Genomic DNA, 27,301 nt, shown 5'->3' with positions numbered 1-27,301 from the left:
TACCTTATGAATTACAACGTGACAAAAATAGACGGGCTTAAAAATGTCACCTTGACGGAACAGCACTGTGGATGCTGAGGCCACAGGCGGATTACGGGCTCGAGAGAAACAGCGAGTTCACGCTTTCTAAACACACTTTCTGGCTGACTGAAACAGAAAAAGGTGATTCATCAATCGAGTTGAACCACAAAGTATTTCTCCACTTTCTCCATTTTGGGAATGCGTAAGGTCAGAGATCAAATGTGACCATGTCTGTTGACTTCCTATGACTCACAAAGGGTAACAAGTCAACAAAGTGCCCGCTCCACTTTCAGTGTAATCTCTCAGCAACAACAGCTGCATCAGCCCTAAAACTAGACCGCTCAGTCACACTTGTCCACAACATGGTCTTGTAAACAGCGCTGGAATAACAACTATTAGCTCAACCCCGCCATATAGTCACACCAGTCAGACGTCTGCCTCCAGCTACCTTATCCACTTTAGGGACTGTCGCTCTAATCTGGAGATGTGTGATGCAATGGGCTATATCAGAAAGCTTGTTTCTCTGGGTGACAAGGGTGAAGTGAGTCAGCCGATAGACGTTAGCCAACAGTGCTACCAGGTGCGCGCCACACCTCTTTCTATCACCCAAGGCTAAACTGATCGATGCCTCTTTTCCATTGACAGGGAGGGCCTGTCATGTTTTCAAAGGTGCCAAACAGTGAAGAGAGGCTCCATGTGAGAGCCTATTAGCCTTCGCTGCTTAGTTACAAAAATAACCAATGACAGTGTCCATTTCATTCCACTGGTCGGTTTTGCCCTGCCACTCGACACCCACTGGTGTTTCCAATGTGAGCTAGCTAGCTGGGTCCTCTGTTGCTGCTCAGTTTGGCCACACCGACTTGCGCGTCTATTTTGGTACCTTTTGCGCTCGCTATCAGGAAGCCTGGCCACACAGTGCATATGAGCATGGATCTGAGGGCTTGACTCACTTTGGTGAGTTGTCTTTGTTCCTTCACCTTCGGCATTAAAAAGATTGTTTACTGTGACTGACAGCTGCTAACTAGACTATATCCATGACAGGTTGTCAAGCTCTGGACTCATGGATTCTACAACGAGGACTTATACGTAATATTGGAAGCCACCACTCACCATGAAAGACCCATCACCAAGGTGAGGGAGCTGTGTGATCATATGGCTGTTTACCATGACATGAAAGGCCATGAAGATAGAACACTGTGTATATAATAAAGGCTTAACGAATGTAGGCTCAACGTTAATGTCAAAAATGAAAGGATGAATGGATACTCTGGATGTTGGAATTTTCTAACTGTAATTTTGTTCATAGGCTCATACTGTCATACCGATTATACTGATACACCTCTATGGGGTTCCACATAAAATTCTACCTCTGCGGTTGCACCTTTATACAGTATACTATAACTGGTCTACCTCATTCCTTGGGTATAAATAAACAAGCAGATGCTGGGAAAGTACCGTGGCTGCTAACTGATCTCTGGTTATGAGAGCCTGAAAACTGTTGGCCACCGAAGTGTCCTGGAAAGCCCAAGCGTCCTGTAAATCTACTTTAAGATACAGTAAAGTCAATTATTTCTAGCAAATTTGACTTTTAGGTTATAATAATAATAATAACAATAATAAAGTTGAATAAAATTAAAAAATAATAACAATAATATTGCTACAATTATGTCTGTTAACGTCTGTTGTAAAGCAGCTTTCGTTAAATCATCCATGAACACTGACTCTTCCAGACAACCGAGATTACTTTCCAGTTATTCAGTTTTGATGTACACAAACAATCAAATATTGATTTGTTGAGAGTTTTATGTTTGACTCGGCCAATTTCATCTTCTTATAAGGACAGTGATGGTCGCGTGGCTGGTTGAACGAGTTATATGTCTGTGGCTGTGCTCCCAGGTCATGCTATATAAATGGGTTAATGAGCTATTCTAAGACCTCACCCAGATAGCTAAAGTAAGCTACAGTAGAGCAGCTGCTGCTGAGGCACTGGGACTGATGTGGTGATTTACTTGCATTTCCTGTACCCCGCGCTGTAAAGTTGTTGCTGAGAATATTGTGCCACAGCTCTGCGGCAAAAATGATCTAAATATTAACGCTGGTTATATTTGAGAAAGTGTGTTTTGTCATTCCTTTGTGGTGCGTATTGCTTCTGAAATGCAAATATGGCCAATGAAAATGTCCATGTTTCCTAATGCTTTTTCCGTGAGAAAAAAAGAGGTTGTTCTTAGGTGTCAGTGTTCACAGCGCAAGGCACAGTATGTTGCTCAAAATAGCCAAGCGCATGGTATGAAGTGTTTGTCTACTGCCTGCATAGTGACAGCATGGCCGAACCCAGCATATGTCATGTACATAAAGGTCACTGGTGCAACTACAGAGTTCAAAACCATTTATAGAAATTATTTTAATCAAACAACTGCTTTGTGACTTTCAAAACTGCACGGATGCAGAAATGATACGTACTTTGTGTTATGTGATTTGGCTGGATTTTCAATCACTGACACTGATGTCACTGGCTTGTTTTTAGGCAATTTACATATGCAACCACTCCCCTGATGTCAGACTGAGTTGGAAGGAACTGAAGGATCTCCAGGGCCGCAGCAGCTGTAGAGGAGGCTGGTGATGCGCAAGACAGAAGGACGCTTGCTGACATCATGAGCTGTGTGGAAAAGAGACACGTGAGCCATCGGGTGGGAAGCATGCTCCATCACCGCTTCCCCAACGGCTTCACTGACCTGTTTATGGACGAGACTGACCGGGAGGTCAGCACCCTCACCGATCGAGCCTTCCGAAGTCTCTGCGTTGGAGATGACGCAGTCTACAATGACGACTTCTTGTATGGATACTCACCTTTCAGCTGCCACAAACCTCTGGCAGGGGAGCCTCTCAAAAAGAACAATCATAAGGAATCTAAAAAGCAGGGGCAAAACAAAAATGACAAGAATGAGGCTCAGCCATGGAAACAGCAGCAGCAGCAGCAGCAGCAGCAGCAGAAGAAGAATATGTCCCACATGTCGTCTTTCCTCAAGGCATTAAGTGCCACAGAGGAGAGTTGTGAGGGAATGCTGAACAGAAATGGAGCTACGACAGACTGTAATGGAGAATCGTGGGATAAGTCGGCGCTTCGCAGCATCCAAAGAGAGCTGTCAGAATTCTCATCGGACTACCACAGCAGTCTCAGAGACAGACATTACAAGAATCATGGTGATGGTTCATCGAACAAAACTGGCAAGGATGCTGGCCTTCCCTCGGGGAAATCCACAAAGGTAAAAAATGGGAAATCCACTGTCAAACTAAAAAAACTGAACATCAAGAACTTTTTCCTTCACAGTGAGTATAGTCCTTTCCAAATGTGGACAGACTGTAACCGGTTCCTCTTGGGGCAGGAGGACACAGTCACCTCTATTCTCCCGACAGATAATATCCCTAAATGGTATGACTTACCGTTTTACAAAGAGTTAACTGAGGCACATAGAAAAGAGACTCTGCATACAGAGGAGACACAGTCATGCCAGAAAGAAACGGTTAAACCATGTCCTCCCACTGCCCCTAAACCCATCCCTCCTCCTCCTCCGCCGAAGTTGCTGCCAAAGCCCTCAGCCACTCCAGCTGAGAAGAGGTGCACATCAGACGTAGGGGATGGGGGTGCTGCCCCCTGGAGGCGTAACAGGTCAAGGGCAAAAAGTGCTATTCCAGTCAATCAGCCTGTCACGGCATCTCAAGACAATCAAGCAAAAACAGCAGAGGAAGGTCCTTTGTTTGTCAAAAAGGAAACAAGATCTGTGGAAGTGAAAGCCATTGAGGAAGTCAGCTCTTCGGCCTCTACGCCGTTCAGCATCTGCCAGCTGATGACTCCCCTCATTCCCTCCAGACAACCGACGGAAACATCAGAAATCCTCCAGGGAGTTTTCTCGCCCTCTGCCCTTGACCTCCCACTCAGACCACACTCTGAGGCCAAAGTGACCCCCGAGCCTCCAGTCAAGCGGGAAAGCTACAAATCACTCGCCTCCAGCATCCTCTTCAACCTCAAAGACAACAGGAAGAGGGTGAAGAGCCGTTACAGTCCGCCTAAGTTTAAAACTTTAGAGAAGGTGGAAGGCGGCACGGAATCTCCTCAATCAGATCACGTGAAATATGCACCAGCTGGTTCTGAGGGCAACACATCTGGCTTAAGCACACCTGCAATTTTGAAAGATGGATCGACAATTTGCAGTCCTGTTTTGGAACCGAATAGCTCCCAAGCCGCTGGTCTGGCAAAGCATGACTCCGACAGGCCTGTGTCTGAAGATTATTTGTTATCAAATCTACTGCAAACCAAAAAGGAGGCTAACAGCAGTCTTGGGGAAGAGAACCCCATCTCACCATTTATTAACTCCAAAAAGAACAAGAGTCCCATGGCTAAAAAGCCAAACTATCCATCTCTGAATTTATACAAGAAAGCCAACCCTGTCGATAGTGATATGAAATATCTGCAAGTCTCTCAGAGCACCTCGACTCCTGCGCACATAGATCAACCAGTGGAGACGAATGGAGTTTCGCCACTCATGCTAAACAAAGCACTTTCTCCAAAAGCGCTGCCAACAAACACAGAGCTGTCGCCAAATGCTCTAAATGTCGTCAAAGATTATTCACCCATAATTTCACCCCACACGCTTGAGAAAGAGGGGCTGTCATCAGTGGGGAAAAGACCCCCTAATGTAGCCGAGAAAGCAAAGCGGCCGGTGAAAGACACGAAAGAAAAGGATATTGGAGTGCAGCCGGCTACTGAGGAAAAAGAGACTGGTGGCCAAAGCATGAGTACAATGGATGTGATCAGAGCAGCAAGGGAAGCAATTAATGCAGCCAAAAATAAAGCTCTATCAGCAACTAATCCAGATAGCACCAATAAGCCAGATATAGCAGAACTGAGGCAGAATCAAGTGGATGAGAAGACGTTAAGTAGCAAGAGTGATGGTTCAGTACCAGAAAACAACAATGTTGCGTCTCAACACAGAAATGAAGTAAAACTGGATGGTGGAAGCAGCAATGTCAAGAGAGAGCCTCCCCCAGTTCCAAAGAGAAATTTTGCAAAATCTGATGTTCTTGACAAACATAATGTTGACAATGTCCCAAATGGTGACTCTGTGGATACAAAAATAGATTTACCACCAAAGGAAGATGATTCGGTCCAGAAACAAGGCAAGTTCAAACACATATTCTCATCCAGGCAGAACAATTATATCAAACATCAGAGGTATGCAGTGACAGATACTGAACCTGAAGAGGAGCACGAAGAAGGCGATCCGAAAGTGAACACAAGAATGGAGACAAATGATGAGATAAGAGAAATGAGAGATAGTGAGCACATAATTAATGATCTGCAAGCTTTGAAAGAGCTGGGTAAAGCGAGGCTTGGCGATCGTGTACTTGAGAACGCAAGGAACAAACTAGGGGTTGTTAACATAGATGAGGAGACAAAGACGAAGAATGATTTGATCTCAAGGGAACTTCGAAACATAAAGAGAGGTATGCTGTCTATGAGAGGGAATACATCAGCTAAGAGAGAAATATTCACAAAGAAAGAGAAGGAGCCTAGCAAGGAAGAGACTTTCACAAAGCTAGACAGTAATGTGATAGTGAACAAAGCGCGTATAAATGACAATTACGACAAAGCCAAAATGGCACTTGAAGAGATCATCTCAGAAAGGCAGAAGAGAAGGAATAAACCCACTGAGCAGGATGCAAATCCAACATCTGATGAGAGCATTTGGGAGGAAAGTTATGCGGCAAGGTTAGAGCAACGTAAAACAGCTATGAAAGATTCTGCCTCAGAGAGCAGGGAAAAACAAAATGGCAGCAATTCTACATATAAAGAGAAAGACCTAAAAGAGAGATTAGGTGATTTGACCGACCATAATCTCCTGAGACAGATTCTGTCACAAACTGAACCCAGACTTGGTGAGACTCACCGATCAGGTGGTAGGATGGCACTGCCTGGCATGGACAAGATTGGCAATGAGCTAAACGCACTCTTGCAAACTAAAGCTAAATATGTTAATGCTAAACTAACTGATAATCCTCGCCACGTGACTGATGATTCAGAGGTCAATTTCAGGCAAGTGGGGAGACAGGTGTCTGAAGAGAGTGGAGAATACCCGAGGAATGAAACTGAAGGCCAAAAGTTAGGCACTCCTCCTGTTCCTCCCAGAAGCAAAAAAGGAGGCAGGAGAGAAGGAAGCTTCTCTAAAGATAAAGATGGAGCAGATGAAAATGTCCTTGAAAAAGATGGAGAATTTGCAAATAAAGAGGCAGACAGTGAAGAAGCTGCGCCCAGCCAAAGAGAAACCAGTTCATATAGAGAGAGATGGAATGAGCTCAATAACACAAATGATGCAGCTAAATTTGAGCCTATTGTAAATTCAAACCACTCTCAGTTTGAAAACACAATGTGTTTGTCACCAGAGTTCACAGCAAGTGAAAATAAGGAAGATAATGTGCAGATAAAAACGAACCCCACAAAAGAAGCCACACCTGAGATCAGCAAAGTCAAGTCACCGCAACAGTGCAAGACAAAGCGAAAGGCCCCGTTAAGACCAGACCACTTAATCAAGGCAGACAACAGTGCTTCTAAGACTATAGTTGAGAAACCTGAAAACAGTAGAGCTGGTGATCATATGAATGTGGATGCTGAGACTCATAGTGAGATCCCCAGGAGCATGTCGCCCGTGCAGCTCGTAAACGGCACTGGCTTCAGTCAGAGCCCACCTGATCAGGCCAGCTTGTCCTCGAAGTCCTCCTACTTCTCCGTGGAGAGTGCACTGCACAGAAACACTGAGACTGAGTCTAACGTCTACCACTCACTGGAGAACTTGATTGGCGAGGAGAACGTGGCGGACCTGGTGGACGAGGTTGACGAGACGCTGCAGAATCTCTCGCAAAACACACAGCAGGATTCAGACAGGGCAGAAGTGGAATATTATTCTTTGAGTGATCACGAAAGCGAGCCAGAGATTGTAAAATGTCAAAAGGAGGCAGAAGTACCGTACAACAACAGCAAAGAAAGAGAAGACAACACTAGAGATCAAAACTTAACTGACGAAGGAGGCTCAACAACAATGTCACCCACTAATACCTTCTCACCAACTTTGGGGATCCCTGCCTTGTTTAAAGTCAAAGATAACACTGTCATTACTAAGCGTAAGAAGACTGTCCAACCCTGGTCGCCAAGAGAGAGTCTGAGCGGGTCAGAAAGAGCAGAGGAGGAGTTAAACCATATAAAGGAAAATCCAGATCTCCCAATGAATAATGAAACTGCCACCAGTGGTAGCACCGTATTCCCAACAGAGATCTTCAGACCTAAAGAGATTTTATCAAGCCAATCACCACCCATCGTCCTCCTCTCACCTCCTGATCTCCAAAGTGAAAACCCTAATATAGTCCAAGCTGTGGGTTTCCTCACTGTTCCACAGGAGGACGACAGGTTTTCTGGGGTGAGTCCGTCATCTGAAGGCGTAGAGAGCTTAACAACCAGCGCAACAGATGTAGCTGACGAGATGGCGATGAACACTTTAGGGCTGATAGAGCGTGAGGTAAAGAGGGTTCCCAGCGAACACTCGGGTTCCACCTGCAGCGGTAATGACAGCCAAACAGGCCTGCCGAAGCCACCAGCCGTCTTGCCCAAATCTGAAAAAGCAGTCCTAAAAGCCATTAAGCTGGCCAACAGAAGGATGAAGAAGGAGGCCCAGAAGTCATCTCAGAGCAGCAGCAGCAAACACAGAGCGGATAGACACAAGAGTGAAAAACCTGAGCACAAAAGCAGCAGCACCAACAGCAGCAGTAATAAAAATAGCAGCAGCAGGAGCAGTGAGAAAAAACACAGGGAAACAACTGAAGATGGGCATGGTCAGAATGAAAGTCGGCATACTAAACACAGCAATGATCGGAGTGAGCAACTGCCGAGCAGCGATGAAAAACACCACAACAGCCGAATGGAAATGAGACACAAGGCTCGGAGACAGAGCCACGACTCGGTGGAAAGCAACAGCCGTAACAGAGAGGAATGCGTGGCATCGGAAAGGCAAGGTCGCAGCAGCAACAGGCAAGCTCGAGATAAGCCGGAGCAGAGACATTACAGCAGTGACAGGGTCATCAGTAATGTACCTGTGTACAAAGCTCATGTTGGCGACAAACCGGCGTCGGACAGGCCGCTGCACCGATCCCAAAGTATCGACAGGTACTTGGGAGGTTCAGTAGAGCGCAGGCTCAGTGCTGACATGTCGGCCAATGAGAGGCTTGATCCAAGGGCCCAGCGCATTGAGAAATCTATCATGGATGAGCTTCAGCAGAGAGGCAGAGCAAGAGACAAGGCCAGCAGAGACAACCCACTGAGGAGAAGTCACAGTATTGATGCGTACAGCACTGAGATGCCGCACCCTTCGTCCCTGTCCCGCCAGTCAAGCCACACCAGCCAGCTTTCCCGCCAGTCTAGCATCGAACACACTATTGTTACGCAGTCCTTCCCCATGACCCAACGCAAGCTCCTCCAGGACCCAGACTCAGGGCAGTACTACTTCGTGGACATGCCTGTTCAAGTCAAGACCAAAACCTTCTTTGATCCTGAAACCGGGAGCTATGTGCAGCTGCCAGTCCAGCCACCAGAGAGTGCTGTTCCACAGGTATCCCCCATGGAAGTCTTGACCCCACCACTGGTTGTTTACCACGGCTTTGTCCCGGTGCCTCTGTCTCCCATGGCTCAGAAAGCTGCCATTCAGGCGCCTCAAAGGGAACTGGACGAATTTGAGCAGAGGAACCTAGAGAGGTCAAGGCAGATGCACTGTAAAGAGGGGCATCCATATTTAGAACCTGTCTACAGTCAACATGACCACATGCTAGGGGAGTTCATAGGCACCGAGGAGCTGGACTGTCCCAGCTGATAGGCCAAAGAATCTACCCTCACCTAACGCTGATTTGAATTATTAACTTGTGGTGTTTGTGGCATTCCGGGAGTTATTTTGAGATGTCTTTTTATGGCATACCCTTTTTCAGCCAACCATGATCTACTTTACATGTCCTGGAAGTATTTCAAGCATGCAACCTCATTTCCCTTGGCCTTTTAAGCATTTTCTGCTTATAGTCATTATTGCAACAGAAAGTACAACACTAATACATGTTTGATATTTAACAGTGTTTCAAGTTGGATTTATTTTATTTTTTTGTCTTCAAGCTTGAGCAATTACTCAGATCTTTGCTTCTGGTTTTGCATTACTGCCCTCAAACTGAGGACTGAGTTTGAACTGAGCTAATGAATTTGTGGATGAATGACAGCTGTGGTTTGAATGTGGGTTGACAGATTTCTGTAAGATAATGTGCAATCAAGAGTAAGAAAGAAAACGAACATGGATGATCCATGTACATAATGTATTTAAGTGTAAACAGAGAGGGTACGGTACACGATGATGTGTTTATTTATTGTAAATGCTGACAGGTTGTTATATATTACAGTGGTATCGGGTCTCCACTACTTTTCAGGTATTATGGCTTTTCTATTATTACCTGCAAAGTTTGTTGTCTTGAGATTTCTTTCTTTTTTTTTCACCAGACAGTTTGCAGTCATTTAGACATACTTGAAAAAGATACCAACTTTAGAATTTCACTTGTTTGATACTGATTTCAATTGATCGTGTCCATACAACTAGATTTCAAAAACATGTTGCATGCTAGGTGCAGATTGCACCTGTTAAATGTGTTTGATACGTCCAGTTTCATTCAAAAGCGTGAGCTGCAATTACTGTTTTTTAATATATGCTGCGGACATGAAGGAGAATTGATTTTGCAGGTTTGTTGCATTGGCATTTTTCTAAACTTAGAATCAAGCAGGGCTGTCTTGTGTCTGTGATCCATTCCAATAAAAAAAAGTACAGTTGCTACAGATTTCTATTGTGCACGCGTCATCACTGTCACTACACTACAGATAAAACGAATGCCCTAATAAATTATTATTATTATGTTGATTTTCTAACCAAGAAATGAAATTGATTTCTGAGTAAACAAAACATTCTCTAAGGATGTTTATAATATGAAAGCGAAGCCACGGGTGCTGCTCTGTTGGGGGGTAATTTTCAACCACACCTCTATCCTGCCCCCTGTTGATCAAACAATGTAGAGACAGCAATGAAACAGAGAGTGTCTGACTAGTTCTCATCCTATAATATATAATAAATAATTGAAGAGGCAAGTCCAGGCTTTTCATTTCACAAATAACTTACTCCAACTTATTGTATACACATTAAATAAATTCATGCCTTTAATAAAATACAAACATCTGTTTTAAATCTATGAGCATATGCTGTAACATTCTTCTCCAGTCTTGAACGTCACACATATTTAATCTCTGCTCTCACTTTGAAAAATGTAAAGGCAAAATTCTATTGAGATGTAGATCGGAGACAAATTGGTCAATTAATCTACTGACTGAAAGAAATCAATCAATGTTGATCAAAACATTAAAAACTAAATGAGCAGGATACGTTTCCTCCTACTTGGGCTCATGAAGCAACTTAGGGGTCAAGGAGCTGAAATGTGAATTTTGATTTGGTTTTCTCGCTTGTAATTAAGAAAAAAAAATATATATTTCATCAAAAAAATATACTTCAAGACACTGCCTTGGACTTGAATTGTAATGAGCCAATTTATCAGTCAAGTCATTATACTGTAAAGACCAAACAATGGCTCAGTTGATCGAAAAAATAACTTACAAATATTGTATTGTTGATTCAATTTGAAATAAGGTATTTGGTTGCAGACCCGATGGTATATACTCAACTGTCATTCCAAAGAAATACTTAATGCCTTATGAGTTTACTGTGTTACACTCAGTGTACTGAGTTTAAATGACAGCTCAGAAGATCTGGAAGTGGGCACATGAAAATAGTGACCTCTTCAAACCTGCATCAAATGTTCACTATTAACAAAAAAGCAAAACTGTTCAGATCTTTGGGTATCTGATACATAAATCTGTGACATATTTGGAACTGGGGAAAGGATTGTGGTTAATAGTCAAGGAATATTTCTTTTATTTCTCAAAATAATACAATATTTAAACATATGCACGGAAAATACAGTGTTTCTATTAACTCAGAACCCCGTCCCTCATTGTTCCAGTGTTAAAGAGTGCAAGAGGCGCACGGCTGGTCAATGACAGCCGCAGCTCAACGCCACCATGTCGTCGTACTGCTTCAAAACCACGTTCTCCTCGTCGTCGAAGTATAGCAGACTGATGGACTGGAGTTTGTCAGGCACGCAGCAGGGCGCCCCCACGTCTTTGCTAGAGAGTTTGAGGGCATGCATGATGGATCGCACCGTGGCGTGGTTGGTGGCTCTGAGGCCCTCACCCAGGGGGAACGGGCAGGAGCCTTTGCAGTGGTAGGCGTTGTACCCGCGGGGGGAGATGATCCAGCCCGACCAGCCGATCTCATCGAAGTCGACGAACAGGGGAACCCGCTGGCAGGACTGGGAGCGGCCGTGGGGCGAGAAGCCTGGAGATGCACGACGTCTCCTGCTGTGGTGTTCATGGGGCTCGGGTGCTGCTGGTGCAGCTACGGGCTGGACATGTCCTGCTGAAAGACAAAGACTAGATTAAAATGCTATTGTCGTTATAAGAAACTAGATAAATTTGTTGAATACTAAATTTCTGTTATCTGACCAAACCAGGTTGACCACAAGAAGAACATCCACACCATCTTACCCAGGTACGACTGGTTTGATGCTCCTTCCCTCCCATCATCTGAGAATATGACCAGGTAGGCATTTGTGTCCTCCAGCTCTCCATTCTGTTTCGATGAGGAGACCAATGACTCCATCCAGTTACCAGAAGGAAACGTGGTCACCAGCAGGATGCCATTGTTCTCCTGGCTGTTCCTGATCCACTTGGATACCTGGGATCCAAAAGAAAACAGATAATGTAAACAGACTATTGTCTTGCATGCAAACAAAACATAAATGCAAAGTGAAAATGACTCAACAACAGAATAGTTCTCCAGAATTTTGAATGTGTTATTAACAGAGCAACACAATAGAAAAATGCTTTCCAATAAATGAAACAAGGGTGTTACCATCTGAGTGACATTGAAGACTTCCCATCCCTGTGTGTACAGGGGCACCAGTCTGGAGGTGATGAGGTTTCCTCTCCATGGCTTCACTCTGCTGTCCAGCACCTCATACACATCCACCTGGACAATCAAACCTAATGTTAATCCATTATCCAAACCGCCAAAATCTCAATTTAAACCTTATGGTTTTGCAGAGAGCCAGGACTCTCAGTATAAACACATCGTATTTCTGTCAAACAAATCTCGATTTTACGCACCGAAATCAAATTTGGACTAAATGTAGTCACGATCTAAACTTATCTATATAATAATAAATAACATAAAATCCTCTTATAATACCTTATAGAAATGGGGAGCGCGTGACTTTCCAAGGTAAAACTTCTGTTTCTTTCGGAACCAGCGGAACTCCGCTTTGATCATTCTCTCATCTCTGCTGAAGGACGACAAGTTGAAGAAGTGAAACCTCTCTCCAGTGTGACCTGCAGACGACAAAATAACAAATTATTATCTTTAGGTAAATGATGAAACAAAGAAAAGCTGCCAAACAAACAAATTACCGTGCGCAGTCGTGCGTAAATGCGCATTTTGGGTAGAAATTACGCACTCCGCTTCCACAATATTCAACAAGCCTATTGTTGTGTGGCCCAAATGTTTGACATGCAATTACATTTATTCTCACAGAACAACCATAGGTCGTGCGTAAATGTCAGTGGGACAAACTTATGCTCACCTTTATCCTCAAAACTTCGTACTATGTTTCCTTCCAGGATGTCCTTTTGGCTTTTCGGGATCCCATCGGAGACTGACACTGCGTTAAAAAGATCCAGCATAAACTGAGGCGCCTTTTTGTGAGGAGCCACCGCGGGACCCCGAGGTAAATCCCTCAGGTTGAACAGCGCGTCCAGCTTCTCGCTCGCCGTCTTCATCGAATCCAAACCTCCCTGCTTCCCCGCCGTCCCTCTGCCCTGCGGGATCACCAGCGGGGCGACGCATGCGAGCCGGAGAGCGAGGACGAGGCAGAGGCACAGAGCTCCTGCTGTCATTTTTAGCGAGAGTGGACTGAGCTCTGCACCTGTGGGACGGTGGGTGATAAGGGTGACCCCGCTGCGTTTGATGACAGGCTGCCCCAGCGTTCGGCTAACACCAAGAGATGATTGGGCCGTGATTGATGGTGTGGGGGGGCGACACACAATGGAAAGGTGAAAACGACCCGAGAGTCAGCTATAAAGATAAAGAATTGAAAAAAAAAAAAAAAGACTAATTTCCCTTAATTGTATGCTCTGGTTACAGACGCTTTCCATTTCATTTAAATAAACTGTGTTAATGTTTACAGAAACTTTCATATCTATATAAAACCCAGCCCAGTAACCATGGAAACAATAATAATCTGCGCTTTACTGAAACTACAACGTGACTTGCTGCCATATGTGCATTACCATATACAGTATGTATCACACTGTTCGAGTAAACAGAATTTAACATCAAACATACAGAAGAAACGCTCATTTTATTCAACTTCTTGACCGTGTGCAACCCTCGTCTATACCAGGGGCCAATTAGGCGGCCGACCAAATAAAGTTAGCCCATTATGATGTTTGTCGCCGTCGCTCCACATCATGTGTTATCAGCACGAGTCCAGTCGCTAGAGAGCAAACTAACAACCGGGCCGTGACGCACATGAAGCGCGCCTTCAAAAGCTGCCCGTTAGCGCGCACATTTCCACAAAACGAAAGCCGGTCGTCCCCCTCTTTCTCCCCTCTTCCCCCCCTCCTCCTCCGTCACTGTTTGCGCAGTGACTCAGAGTTAACACCGAAATCGGCAATACTGCGTGCTTATTCGCCAGTTAAGATGAATCCGAGATGATCTCTAATCAATCGGGCTCGAACCAGGGGGATCAAATTCCCAAGATCATCAAGTTGATCAATGGCTCAGTCGCCCCCCCCTCGCTCCCTCCCTCTTTACCTCCTATTGTTCGTTCGATTACACGGGAACGATGATCCCCTCATTTAGGGGCCATTACTCACTTTTAACGCCACGTTGTGACCGGAGCCTTTTTCTATTTCTGATCGCTCGTTTCACTTAGTGGCCACGCTGCCAGATAAGCCCCAGGATGGATTATAGCCATAAACACAGTAAACAGCAAGATCAAATGATGCTTGGTGATTGAATTTCCCCGAAACAGAACTTGTATTATTTATTAATTGCATTCCATGCAGCATACTTATTTTTCAAAGTTAAATCATGCACACCTTATGTGATTGCTCATATTCTAGTGACAGACACAGTGGTGAGTATGAAATGAGATGCTGTGGAAGTCATTCCTTTGTCCTGTAAAGGAGTACCAGGCACTGGATGTGCATGGCACTCTGGAAGGCTGTGCACATGTGCCCTACAGTATTTGTGTGACATGCGGCACGTGGACATGTATGAGACAGCTGCTGAGCATGGGATGCCCCTGAATGTTTGCTCTGACCGTGTGCTGATCCCAGATAGACTTAAAGGGAAGCCCTCTGACGTAGACGTCCGCATGGCAGTTCAGCAAAGACCAGCACTCTAACCTGGTTGATTACGTGTCTACAGTGATGGCTGCAGCGTAGCTGGGAACTGTAAGTTGGAGTATCCTCTTTTTATTAAAAAAACACCATGTCACACTGACAAGTGTGTCTGATGGCTTTGCTGTGGTCAAACAGAGGCTGCCTTTAGATGGATGATAATATTCACCTCATAATCTGCATTGGAAGGCATCATGCAACAATACGAAAACATTGGCACCTAATAATAATATAAATATTTAATTAATTTTTTCTATCTGGGTGGAATGAATAATTATGGTTATAATTATAATGTATGTATAATTCTAACACACTATATTGTATATTCTTAATATTGTGTAGGTCTCTCTTGTGCCTCCATCAGAGTTGTGACTCATCAGAGAATGGACATGGGTCTTCTGAGAGTGTCCCGTGGTGTCTGGTAACAGGACGTTGTTAGTCAGGGGCCTTTGGGTCCTATGTGTTGAGGGGAGGGGCCTCTGTGGATCAGGCTTGTTCCAGAGCATCCTCAGTTTGCAATCCAGTGAATATGGAGGCCAGGTCAACACCTTGTGCTGTTTTTCATATTTTTTGAGTTGTTCTTAAAGCGTTTTTGTGTGTGTGTCTGTGTCAGGCTGCACCCTGCTGGGGATGGCTGCTGCCATCGAGGAGTGTCACTGCTATGTGGTGGGGGTGTCTGGTCTGGTCAAGGTAGGTAGTACATATATAAGTACATGAATGCCAGGTGTAATAACTTCCCAGCAGAACGTTGAACATACTCCAGATGTCATTTTTAACATTGTGGCTGAATGGTGTCTATGACCTGTGAATTCATTCACACACTGGTATGCATACCCAGAGCAGCAGGCTACTACTTATTTAGCACCCAGGGAGTAAATTGGGGGTTATGAGTTTACATGGGGGAGAAGAGTGTACGTTCTTGTGTTCTTTGCCTTTTAGCGTCATGTGGGAGAAACATGGTGGTGCAGGTTCAATGTTCTCTAACAGACAGAAACTGTTTTCTCATTGATCTCAGCATTGCTGCAAATGTTTGCCAGACATAGAAATAAAATACATTGGTCTTTCCTCACCTCTTTGTGGATGCAGAACTCCCAGTTGAACAGCAGATGGAGATATTGGCTTATGGATGGTGAAACAAGACCTGCAAGCCCTGCCTTCTGTGATCTTTACAACTTGCCAAATTTCTGAAAACAAGTATATTCTTATATAATAGTCCTGCATTTGATTTGGTTTATGTTGAAAATGCATCAGAAAGGTCCTAACTTCATCAAAACGTTGGAGGATGGAGTTTGTGGTGCTGGTAAACCGGACTAATTTAAACACTGAAGTGTTTGCGTTATTTAGTCTAGCCCACGGCCCAATTCAACACTACTACTGGTCACAGTTGGACCAACAGCCCTCTCAGTTATTTGAAACAAATGCTGAATACCTTCCCAGAAACAAGATTTAGTGCAGGACTGTTGGATTGCAACGCATTCGTTTTCACTAGTGGCCCTAGTGAACTGGCAAGCAAGTATATTTCAGTATACAGTTTAATGTACCATGTCATTTAAAGTGGATAAATCATAAACGCTATTTCTGTGTTCACTTTAGATCTGAAGTATTTAAAATTTTCAGAGCCAGAGGGGTCTTTAACAACGTTTCATCGGGTTAATCAACTTTTACAGTGTATACAGTGTGAATATAGATATTTGTACGCTTTTACCCCAGCGACTGATGCACAACATCTTGGCAAAGGTGTCCCTCGGGTTTCTTCACCAGACACGGTGGATGTTGCGTTGGCTTTTGTTCGCTGTTGTCTGCTCTTTCACCCAGGGCCGCCTGGCTCCACATCTGACAAGTGTGCCCATGTGTTAATGACTTCACCTTGTGTTAAATAGCTCTACTGCGGCAATTAGAGACACATGGAAGGCATTTGCTCCAAGTGCTGGCCACTGCTGCAACCCTGTTTGAATGAATAATGAAGAGTAATACAGTCACGACGAAAGTGGAAACACATGACAAGGGTGTTGGAGCCGACCACGATGTAACGGCATTTAAAAACAAAAAGTTTCTCTATTGCTTCTGACCACAAACAAGCGGGGTTAGGTGTCCTTTTCGAGTGTCCATTTCAACCAAGAAGGCGGTAGTTAAGACTGCATGATCACCACCATAACTAATGTCATGCAGTTGGAAGTAACACACCATCATCTGCCTCATTATAAAGACGTACTTCATTACCTAATCCCTACAGGAACTGGTTGACTCTTCTGTCAGGTTTACTGTTGGTGAGAGTCAAGCTAGATTTATGCTTCTGCATCATACCCTAAGTCATAACCAGACTTGGGCCTCCCCAGATGTTAACTTTGTGTTGCGGTGAGAGAGACAGAAACAGCTCTGGCTGGTCCAAAATGCATTTCCTCAACCACTTATTTAAGGGAGCAAAGAAGCAAAGAGAACCCACCCTGTTAGTGCCTCCTACACCTCATCTACTCAGACGCCTTCTCTCCTTTTCTGCATTGAAGTGATTCGACGACGACATGCAACTAAATTACAATGGCTCTCCTTAGAAGACGCAACAAACAGTAACAATAGCACATATTACACCCACCCAAGTTCTCTGAACCCCTTATATTCCACTCCTCATTTTAGACATTTACTTTGAAGTGACACTGAACTGGACAGAAACTGTTCTTGAGTCTGACTGTGAGTGCCTTAATTGACCTATATCGTCTTCCAGAGGGTAACAGAGTGAACAAGTGATGGAAAGGATGTGTGAGGTCATTCACAATGCTACAAGCCCTGCTGCGGCATCTGGACTGGTAAATATCCTCCAGACTAGACAGTGGGATACCAATGATGCCCTGGGCAGTTTTTATTACCCTCAAGAGACTTGCGTTGTCAGGAGCTGAACAGTTTCCAAGCCAGACAATTATACTGTATGATAAAATGCTTTCTGTTGAGTTAGTTTTCTGGGCAGATGGGCCTTTCTCAGTGTTCTGCCTGGAAAACCGCTGGAGTCTTTGCTCCGCGTTCATTATCTCCAGCGCAAGTCACCGTTGCTTTAAGTACTCAAAGAAACTAGCTAGCGTTTTAATAGCGCAATTAAAAAAAACAACAACAATGCCGTCACACCAATGCACAAGTTTAAATGATTAGGCCGAGGCCCGGGCTCTGGATACACAAATATTTACTTCGAAAAAACAGATGTCATTATCTGCGTGCTAACATTGAAGCTAAAGCTAGCAAGAGTTTAGCTTAGCTTAACACAAGGCCAGGAAGCTGGGGGTAAAGAGTCAGTTTTGCCTAAAAATAAAAGAAAATCTGCACACCAGTCCCTCGAAAGACCAATAATAAACATTACAGATATATTTGTCAGACATTAAACAAAACTTGCAAAAATAAAAGGAAACACGTGAGACCATTAAGTCTGTCAAACGGTAGAAATGGGGGACAATATTAGGCTTAATTTCTTCACCGGACGTACATTAGCTGACTATATTTTCAGCAGTTTTCAATTGTATGCAGTTGCATAGTAGTCGTAATCTCAGTTTCATGAATTTCTTCTTAACCTTTCAAAGCAGAACAGATTGAAAAGGAAATCGATGAGGTTCATAACAGCGTACATTACGTTTGATGATATGACATACGAACATGGTATTCATGCTACACCCAATTAAAAAAATAGTTCTTTAGCATTTTAGCTGTGGTCATGTAAACTTTTTAATGCGGGTAAGAAGAGAGATGCTAACATGAGCATACATGCTTGGTTTCCATAGTCAACGAAGAGACATTTTAAACTTCTTGGTCACTTCCCGGATAACATTGCCTGACAATGTTACATTTTGTGAGCAAATGGTATACAGCTGAAGTTATTAAATCTTAAGTTCAGGAATAAGCCTCCATGTCATTCTATTTCACGCACTTACATTAAAGGTGTGTCCTAACCTTGTCTGTTCAATTCAGATCTCAACCCCAACTCTATCCATCCCTCTGTTTTCTTTTCTTTTGCTATTACCTTTCATTACAGGAACCAAGGTTTCAAGGAGCCGAAGCTTCCTGAGACGTGCCCCCACCCCGAGTCTCACTCTCTGGGTTCCTCTACCATCATCCATCTATTCTTTCCTCATCCCTTCCCTTCAACCCTTACCATCCATCCCCTCGATCAGTTTTCCCTCAGGTCTTATCAACCAGTAAACTTCCTTGCAGACTCTCCAGTAAATAATAACATTAGTTATGTTGAGCACTCTTTCAGTTGTGGTATGTAATCTAAGGTTTTGTTCATTGGTTACTTAATGTACGTAACGTTTTATTCAATCTTAAGTGAGTCATTTAGTCATATAAGCCTTTTTAATGTATACCAAAGAAAAAGCAGCAAGACAGTCTCGTACCATAACACACATAGTGACTGAAACCCATAAAGTAAAACCTTTGAGTAAAGGAGAAAAAAATAGGAATAAATGTTAACTATCAAAAGGTAACAAAACACGAGTGCCAAGTACTTGATGTAATTCACAGAAGTCAGTGTGATAGAAACAGCTGTATCCAAAGCTTTGGGCAAGTCTTAAATTGTGTCACAATGATGCTCATGTTATGTTGTTAACTGTTTTGTGCAAAGCAGTATTCTAAAGCCTTATCCGTGAATTAAAAACTGGTAGACGATTATTTGTTATCAGTAATGTGGTAATAATAATAGAATTACTGGTATACTTGATAACCACATCAACTGTGCTGCACATATACAGCACATTAAAGTCTTGTGCTTTTATGCCGTTTGTTTCTCATTTCTGAAAGATGTTGAACCTTACACTGACTGGCTAACTGAGCAATGAAATGCATCTCCAATGCGACCTTTATAAGTTCATGCTTTTTCTACTTCTGAGAGAGTTTCTCCTGCTTGTGATCCAATCATTGACACCAACAGTGACTACCTTTCATTCAGCTCATCTGACATTCTCCTTTAGTGGTGCAGTGATGGTCATGATTTCGTCACCCAACTGCTCTACTGTCCCGATCATTTCTGCCTCTTTCTGTGACATATTCGTATTTGCATTCTGAGCAATTGTAACACCTGCTGTTGCTGACAACACAGTTGCCACGGCCACACCTCCAACTGCTAGTATTTTTTCAGTCGCTCAATATGATGCTGAGGCTCCTAGTGCAGATGCTATCAACATTCCCATGCCAGCAAATCCAAGAAGACCCGTGGTTATTAATGTCTCATCGGTTTCGTTCCGCAGCTTTTTGAATGTATCTGCAATCTCCTCGAGCTCCAGTACAATAGTTCTCATTCTTGGTTCCCTAGCTTTATATTCATTGATGAATGCTGCAGCAGTTTCACAAATTTTGATTACAAGGTCACCCAGCCACAGTTGTTCTCTGGCCATTGTTCTTACTGCACTTTTTGGAAAAATACTAACTAAATATACATAAAATGTTAAACTTAGTCTTTGGCCTTTAAAGGAGAGAGAAGCCTGTGCCTCAGTCCAGCGAGGTTCTGGTATAGGTCTGACAAATTGAGAACAAATCCATCAATAGTGCACATACCCTATCTATTGTGTACCAATGCCAATCATTGGATCATAGTATACTATATAATAATATTTAATGACAGGTTAAGTAAGTATTAAAGAAATATCGTACCGCAGGAGTTTTAATCAGGAGAGTATAGAGCAGATCTGACACTGGCGACCTGACAGAGCCTCCTACACCCTGTGGTTTGACAGGTTTTCGAGCGACAAAATCCCTTTGTATGGGGAGACTATGTCCTCAAGTCATTTTTTGGTCACAAGTCCCAAAAACAAACAAAAAAAATCACAGATAAAAAATCAATGGTAGATTTTACCACCAGTAGATATGCTTTATTTAAAACAAAATATTCAAAACAAATGAATCAAGTTAGCCGTGTAACATCTGAAAACAGCAGAGTTCAATTCGTGTTACCTCATGTTTATCCATCTGTGTCACACATTAGTCTTGTTGGGAAATCCACTTCAATGAAGCGTAGGAGTCAACTGCATTTCAATGAAACGGTCTTGTCAGTGACCCGGTCTGTGGCTGATGTTTCACCAGATCATTTCCCATTTCCCATGAAACTTGTTATGACAGACAGTAACTAGTGATGTCATAGCAACTAGAAACCAAGAATACAACAGGGATTTTGACGACTATGGCAATCCGTTGAATTCAAGTTAAAATATTTCAACATACCAATTTCTCGTAAACTTCCTTTTTATTTAACCTCCTGAGACCCTGCGTCCTCATATGGGGACATTAAGTTATTATTAAGTTGTGTAGCTATTTATACGAAACCGAAACCAACTCAAAAATAGAAATCTGAAATTATTATGAACATGAGATATCACAAAGTTGTGCAACCAACTGGTGTAACCACCAATGAGGCAAAGAGTAGTGGCATAGACTTACAGGCAGGCTGTGTAAAATCTGTGCTATTTGCAACTGCAGTTCCACTCCCTCCTCCTCCCCGTGAACATGCTTAAACCCAGGTTCCTTTTCAGTGTGAAAACAGGTCAAATGAGCCGTCCGGACATTTTTTTTTATCGATCAGACCGATGTGCCCAACTTCGGCACTAAACATCTCCAGTTACCATAACATGCAGAGTAACCAATTGAAAAATCCACTTTTACACTTTCTAAAAGTGGATTATTATGACACAAATATAATTAAAATATAATATAGTTGTTAAAATATAATGACCAGATACACCCACTGCTTGAGCATTGCTGATTTCAGAATGCTGTCTGACTACTGCCACCAAGATACAGAAAGTAACATGAACAGGAAAACATGGAGGTTTACCACAATTTACGTCTGATAAATATATTCATATGGTCAATATCGATTTCAGTTTTATTTATAAAGTGCCAATAACAACACATGACAATGACTTATAATTGTGATAATTAAGAAATCATAAGTAAATACCTAAATGAGAGCATCATTTAAAAATACAATGGTGAGGAAAGCAGTTGCTCCACAAAGGCTCTTTTAAAGTGGACATAACAGATTTTCCAATCGCTGCCCTGCACACGGGAAGCTGAGAAAGCAGCAGCCCCTACAGGCAGGGAGGAGGAACAGCACCACACAGTCAGGAAACACAAACAATATTACTCCCAGTCCCAGTCACAACAACAGTCTATGGAACTAATGTGTTAAGAATAAAATATGGAACTATCTTCATAATACTCAGTTAGATCTTCACTGAGGGGAAATAGTCAATCGCCACTGTACTTTAAAGCCTTTCAAGAGTTACAAATTAATTTTCTTCAGAGTCTTTGAGTTTGCTCTTCATTTCTGCAAGATAATGAAAAGCTTTCTCATGTCTCGGCGTTGCCTCATCTGTGAGGTTTATTTGCTGTAAGAGCTCCTCAAACGTTGCTATTTGTGAGAGAGCTATTTTTGCCTGTGCTCCAGCCGCTGTCCTTAACAAGGACGACTTTTCCTCCAGATCGTCCGATGCTTTCTTTATTTCTTTCAGGGTGTTTTTTTTGCAGTGCAGCGATGTCCTTGAATTGTTCACCCAGCTGCCGAACATGTTTCACGATTTTTTTGTCCATCACTTTTTTCTCTGTGCGCGCATTCAAAATGCCCCTCCAGCTACAGCAGCGGCGCAAGATCTAAGTATGGCCACACCTTCAGCTACTCTTGATTTACCAGCTCCTTCATCTGAGGGCGACACCCCAACTGAAAAAGCCACGAGTAATCCAATTCCCGTGGCAACAATAGCAGCCCCAGTCACAGTTTCCTTGTAAGTTTTGTCCTGCACATCTTTAATTTTATCAGATATCTCCCTAAGCTCATGTACAATGGCTCTCAATCTTGGTTGATTAGCTTTGTATGTTGTAATGAATGCTCTAGCAGTTTCACAGAGTCCGTTTAGCAGGTCAGCCAAATGACCTGGCAGCTGTGCAGCCATTGCTCGTCTTGTGCCATCCCCAACCCCAAATATAGACAATATAGAAGAATTGTCTGGGCCCACTGCAGGTGAGAAAAGCCTGTGCATCGGTCCAACTGGGTCTGATATTTGAAAACGAGTCCTTCAGTAATAATTTCACAATATCGTATTCTATACAGTGATCCTTAGCAGTAGGCCATCACATATTATATATACTGTTTCCAACAAGTTTGACATTATTGAAGAAACATACACTGTCCTGCTGCAGGTGTTATAATCTGGAAAGAAGTACAGCTCTGATACTTGAGATCAGATGTAGTGTCCTCTGTGTGGTTACATGTGGTTAGGTTTACGCAACACTGTGGGCAGAGAGAGGTTAAATGTAAATGATGTAAACATTTAGTCTCTTGCCCTTGTCTTGACTTTTTCAACGTGTAACCAAGACAGCGGCATGATCACACCTGGAAGAGCTTGACGATGTTCCTTGGAAATACATTTTATTGTGTTGTCCGTGAAAACATCTCAAGGAGACAGAAAGTGTCTACATTTCACAGTTGTCTTATTTAATCCTTGGGCATCAGTTTAATTTACTACTCTCTTAATTCATTATGGACACAAATGACAACTTCCAAAAAAATGGCTATAAAAACTTCACTGATTCATTTTTTTTCAGCATAAATCTCTTAACAACTTGAGTGCAACAAAACATTCAGTCATTTTGAGGATTTTAATTTAGTGTCAGCTTGATTATGTCAGTATTGTTATTTATGCAAAAAACCCCAACAAAAACTGAGTTATTGTCGATATGACAAATGTTAGTTGGCTGGGGGATTTATTTATTTCCTTTTTTTTATCAGTCTTCGATATGTCAAAGATAAGCCAAATACATTGACTTTGATGCATTGTTAGTTTTTGTATATCATCAGATTTAACGTTTACTACCCTCTTTGAGGATAAAAATATCCGATTAAAACCAAATTTTTGGTCGATCTAATAGCCATTGCATTTTTACTGTTCACCACTGTAACTTCCCCATTACAGGCCTATGAATATAATGCTTATCATATCATTCGTTTTGTTCTTTTGGCCTGTTAGAGAAATTCAAATTTGAATTCCAAACATTTGTCAAGAGAGAGCCAGTAACACAGCCCAAATGATGTCCAGATGAAGAGGAAACTTTTCCCCAAATTCACAAAAAATGTCTATAATGAGGCATGAGGATTAAGTATCGTTTGCAATATATCTCCAATGATTGTGGTAATAAAGATGTAAAAGAAGGAAGTCTCTCATGATACGCCAGCTATGAACTCATGTGGACATCCACTTCCCTGCTTTTTTAAACGGCTTAACTCAGGATGTTGAACCGTGTGGGAAGAAGGCTGTTAAATTACAATGGCTGTGATCATTAGAGCAGCGTCTCATTCTTGAAGCACAAATTGAAACTTATTATAAGTATAACACGGTTTATGTCAAAACATGTTGCAGAATGCTTTTCGTTGTATTGTGCAGCAAATAATTCATGTTTATTTGGTAGTTATTGTGTGTGTCGTCTTACTCTTGAAGTGAATATGTTTTATTAATGTTCCCATGGCATCACTATTACACAAAACACTGGAACTACCACTAGCTGTCAGATCAACCGTTCAACAAGCAAACTGTTTGCTAACTTGAAGCTAATCAGGAACAAACCTACAATACTCCTAAATGAGGCTTTGCTGCTGAATACTCAAAATAAATGAGCAGTTACAAGTTGTAATATTTGAAAATTACCTTGTAAATATAACTTGTCTTACCTCTCGTTTATCTCTCTGCCATACATGGGAAAGACTTTCACTTTAGCTGACTTTGGTGAAGTACTGTGTCTTTCCAGATAAATCAGAAAGGGCTTGTCAGTCACATGGCACTGGCATGTCTCCCATACAATCAGACCTGTCTGGTCTTATTATTAATAGTCACAAGACTAATCCTGCTAATGAAAAACATACATTTCTAAAACATTACTAAAACAGTACTTTTTGTCAGTGCATGGTGGAGAAAATATTAAGTCAAAAACCAAGTCAGAGAGTTGAGGTCACTGGAAAAGCCGAAATGTCCCAACTACTGCTGATGCACTTTGTGGTGACGTTTGTGACAAGCAGCAGTGTTCAAGATGTTAGACTGAAAAACGTTTAAGGTTTAGTGGTTTAGGAATTTAGGTTCACCCTATGTAGAGCATGGGTGTTTGAATAACATGTTATTACAGTCAATGAATTTATGTTGTGATATTAAGATAACATAAGATAATACTTTACTGATCCCCACTGGAGAAATTCCAATGCTACAGCAGCGGCGCAGGTCAAGAAAAAATACAACTCTGACCAAAAAATGAATTAAATAGGACATAGAAAGCAAGCAGCCAAAAGACATGAAATAGGACAAACACAACAGTCAACTAAAAAACACTACACAAGAACAAAGTGACAACAGTAAATAAAATGAATATGTAAATAGGCTACAAATTGACTACATATCAAAGCGTTCAGTTCTGCACTGGGATGGGTTGATCCGCTGGCTGAATGAGCTGCCCATCAGCCACAGCTCATCATGCAGAGGGTGAGAGGGATTGTCCAATATTGCACAGATTTTGTCCTTCACCCTCCTCTTAGCCACTGTTTCCAAGCAGTCCAAGTTCAATCCCACCACCTCACCAGCTTATTGAGTCTGTTGACCTCACCAGTCTTGGCACTGCCTCACCCACACACCACAGCAAAGTAGAACAAGCTGGCAACCATAGACTGGAAGAAGGTCTTGCGGAGTCTACTACAGACCTCAATCTCTTCAGGAAGAACATCCTTCCTGTAGAGGGCGTCTGTATAACGTGTCCAGTCCAGTTTGTTTTTGATGTGGACCCCAAGGTACTTATACGAGTCCACAGTCTCCACCTCCTTACCCTGGATGGTGACTGGGACAGGTCTCCTCTGGTTCCTCTTGTAGTCCACCACCACCTCCTTAGTCTTGCTGATGCTGAGTAGTTGGTTCCGGTTGCTCCACGCAACAAAGGTCTTGACCACTCATTTGTACTCCTCCTGTCATCCGAAAAGTTTAGGAGGTGGCTGGTGCCTGAGTTGTAGCGGAAGTCAGAGGTGTAGAGGATGAAAAAGAAAGGTGCCAGGACAGTTCCTTGGGATACCCCAGTATTGCTTGTCACAACCTCAGATGTGCAGCCATTTAACCTGACATACTGCGGCCCTTCTGTGAGGTAGTCCGAAATCCAGGCAGCGATGTCAGGGGGGTTGTAGCATGTCGAGTAGCTTGCCTCTCAGGAGGATGGGTTGGATGCTCATCTGGAGCACTGGAGAAGTCAAAGAAAGTGACTCTCACAGTGCTTCCTCCACTCTCCAGATGAGATGTTACAACATCAGATATGACTAAATGCTGCCCTTGTAAGGCCACACCCTGAAATAAATCAACTGTTGACACACTTTTTAATCCAAATTAACTCAACTTCATCCTTTGGTGAACATAAATACTTGAGTGTCAAATCTGTGGCAATTACTGGCATTCAAGATATGTAATTCAAAAACAAACCTTTCAGTCTCGTAGTGGCAATTAAAAAAAAGAAATCACCAAAGCAATTTGGGTTAATCCTATGGAGAGCATAAACACTTGAACAGTGAAATGAATTCCTGTTGAATATTACAGTGTCAGATATGACTAAACGTGAGTTCTGCACATGTTAGCATGCTGCCCTTGTACACCACAGCCTCAAGTACACCTAGTGTTGATATGTTTTTTCATCCATCAGTCAGCACAAGATTTCCAGCAAAATCTTAAAGAAGCAAAGAAATTAAAAAAAAAAAAAAAAAATTAAAATTTTGAACTTCAGTTTAGAATCAAGGATTTGAGATAAGAAGGATCACAGTATCTGTGTTATCTGACTTTCTATTGAGCTGTCAAGGACCACAATAGTAATGGAAATAGTAATAATTTTTTTCACTATTAGCTTTTCTTTGTAATCTCTTCACTTAGCCTTTCTCTGACCCTTTGGGCCTATAGTGCAGGGAGTGAAACTATACAAATTAGCCATTGGGTTTATTACTATTTCCTTATGATCTTAAAACACACTGGGCAAAGGACACACACGTCCCATAAGACAAATCATTACAATTTCCAGTTGTCATAGAGTTTAAGCGAAGCAAATGTTCATGCTTGAACTAGCTTATACCTTTGATCATCCAGGACAGGCCACATGTCCTCCAAGTGTCCCCAAGTGTAGTCACTCTTTGGCCTAATGCTTTTATAAATAAAATTGGCCCATATTAGGCCTGAGGGGATGTGGACCCTCACTTATAGCTCACCATGGATCAAGCATAAGCACAGATTCGTGGAACCAAAAGCCCTTGAGGTTGAATGCTTACTTGGATATCGACGAACCCTTGTGTCTTGGAGTTGCCCACAACTGAGCCATGTGATCATGTGTGGGGTCTGTTTCTGTTTAAGCATTTTGAATGTGAAAGTAGTCCAATAGAAGCATACCAGAACACTGACAGTACTGATTCTGTAAAATGTCTCTTTCCTCCATCTCCTTTCTTTAAGGTCAATCAAGACCTAATGCTTTCTCTTAAATCTATGCTTCATGTAAATATCTAAATGTGGTGTGATGACGTTTTTCAGTAAGGTGAGCTCAAAGAAAGGCTTTAAAGAAAGACACGTTCTGAAGGTCTAATGAGAGAAATGACAGACGCCGATGGGGAGCGACAGAAGGGGGAGA

The 27,301-nt window shown here is 42.6% G+C and overlaps 2 protein-coding genes across 2 annotated transcripts; one reads left to right on the top strand and one right to left on the bottom strand.

Moving 5' to 3' along the window:
* Window positions 1-808: 808 nt before the first annotated feature.
* Window positions 809-9,927, top strand: LOC125023000. The gene is made up of 3 exons (XM_047610045.1): window positions 809-975; window positions 1,063-1,152; window positions 2,546-9,927. Exon 3 carries the CDS (start codon window positions 2,673-2,675, stop codon window positions 8,928-8,930), a length of 6,258 nt encoding a protein of 2,085 aa, XP_047466001.1. The 5' UTR covers window positions 809-975; window positions 1,063-1,152; window positions 2,546-2,672; the 3' UTR covers window positions 8,931-9,927.
* Window positions 9,928-11,111: 1,184 nt separating this feature from the next.
* LOC125022791 (bone morphogenetic protein 2-like) lies at window positions 11,112-13,236 on the bottom strand. The gene is made up of 5 exons (XM_047609717.1): window positions 12,835-13,236; window positions 12,444-12,583; window positions 12,108-12,224; window positions 11,741-11,930; window positions 11,112-11,612 (listed from the first exon to the last, which is right to left on the bottom strand). Exons 1-5 carry the CDS (start codon window positions 13,145-13,147, stop codon window positions 11,188-11,190), a joined length of 1,185 nt encoding a protein of 394 aa, XP_047465673.1. The 5' UTR covers window positions 13,148-13,236; the 3' UTR covers window positions 11,112-11,187.
* Between the last annotated feature and the right edge of the window lie 14,065 nt (window positions 13,237-27,301).

This window comes from Mugil cephalus, chromosome 16, assembly GCF_022458985.1.
Source record: "Mugil cephalus isolate CIBA_MC_2020 chromosome 16, CIBA_Mcephalus_1.1, whole genome shotgun sequence".
NCBI lineage: Eukaryota > Metazoa > Chordata > Actinopteri > Mugiliformes > Mugilidae > Mugil > Mugil cephalus.
Note: the sequence above shows the minus strand (reverse complement) of the source record. Positions and strands in the feature narration are given on the sequence as shown.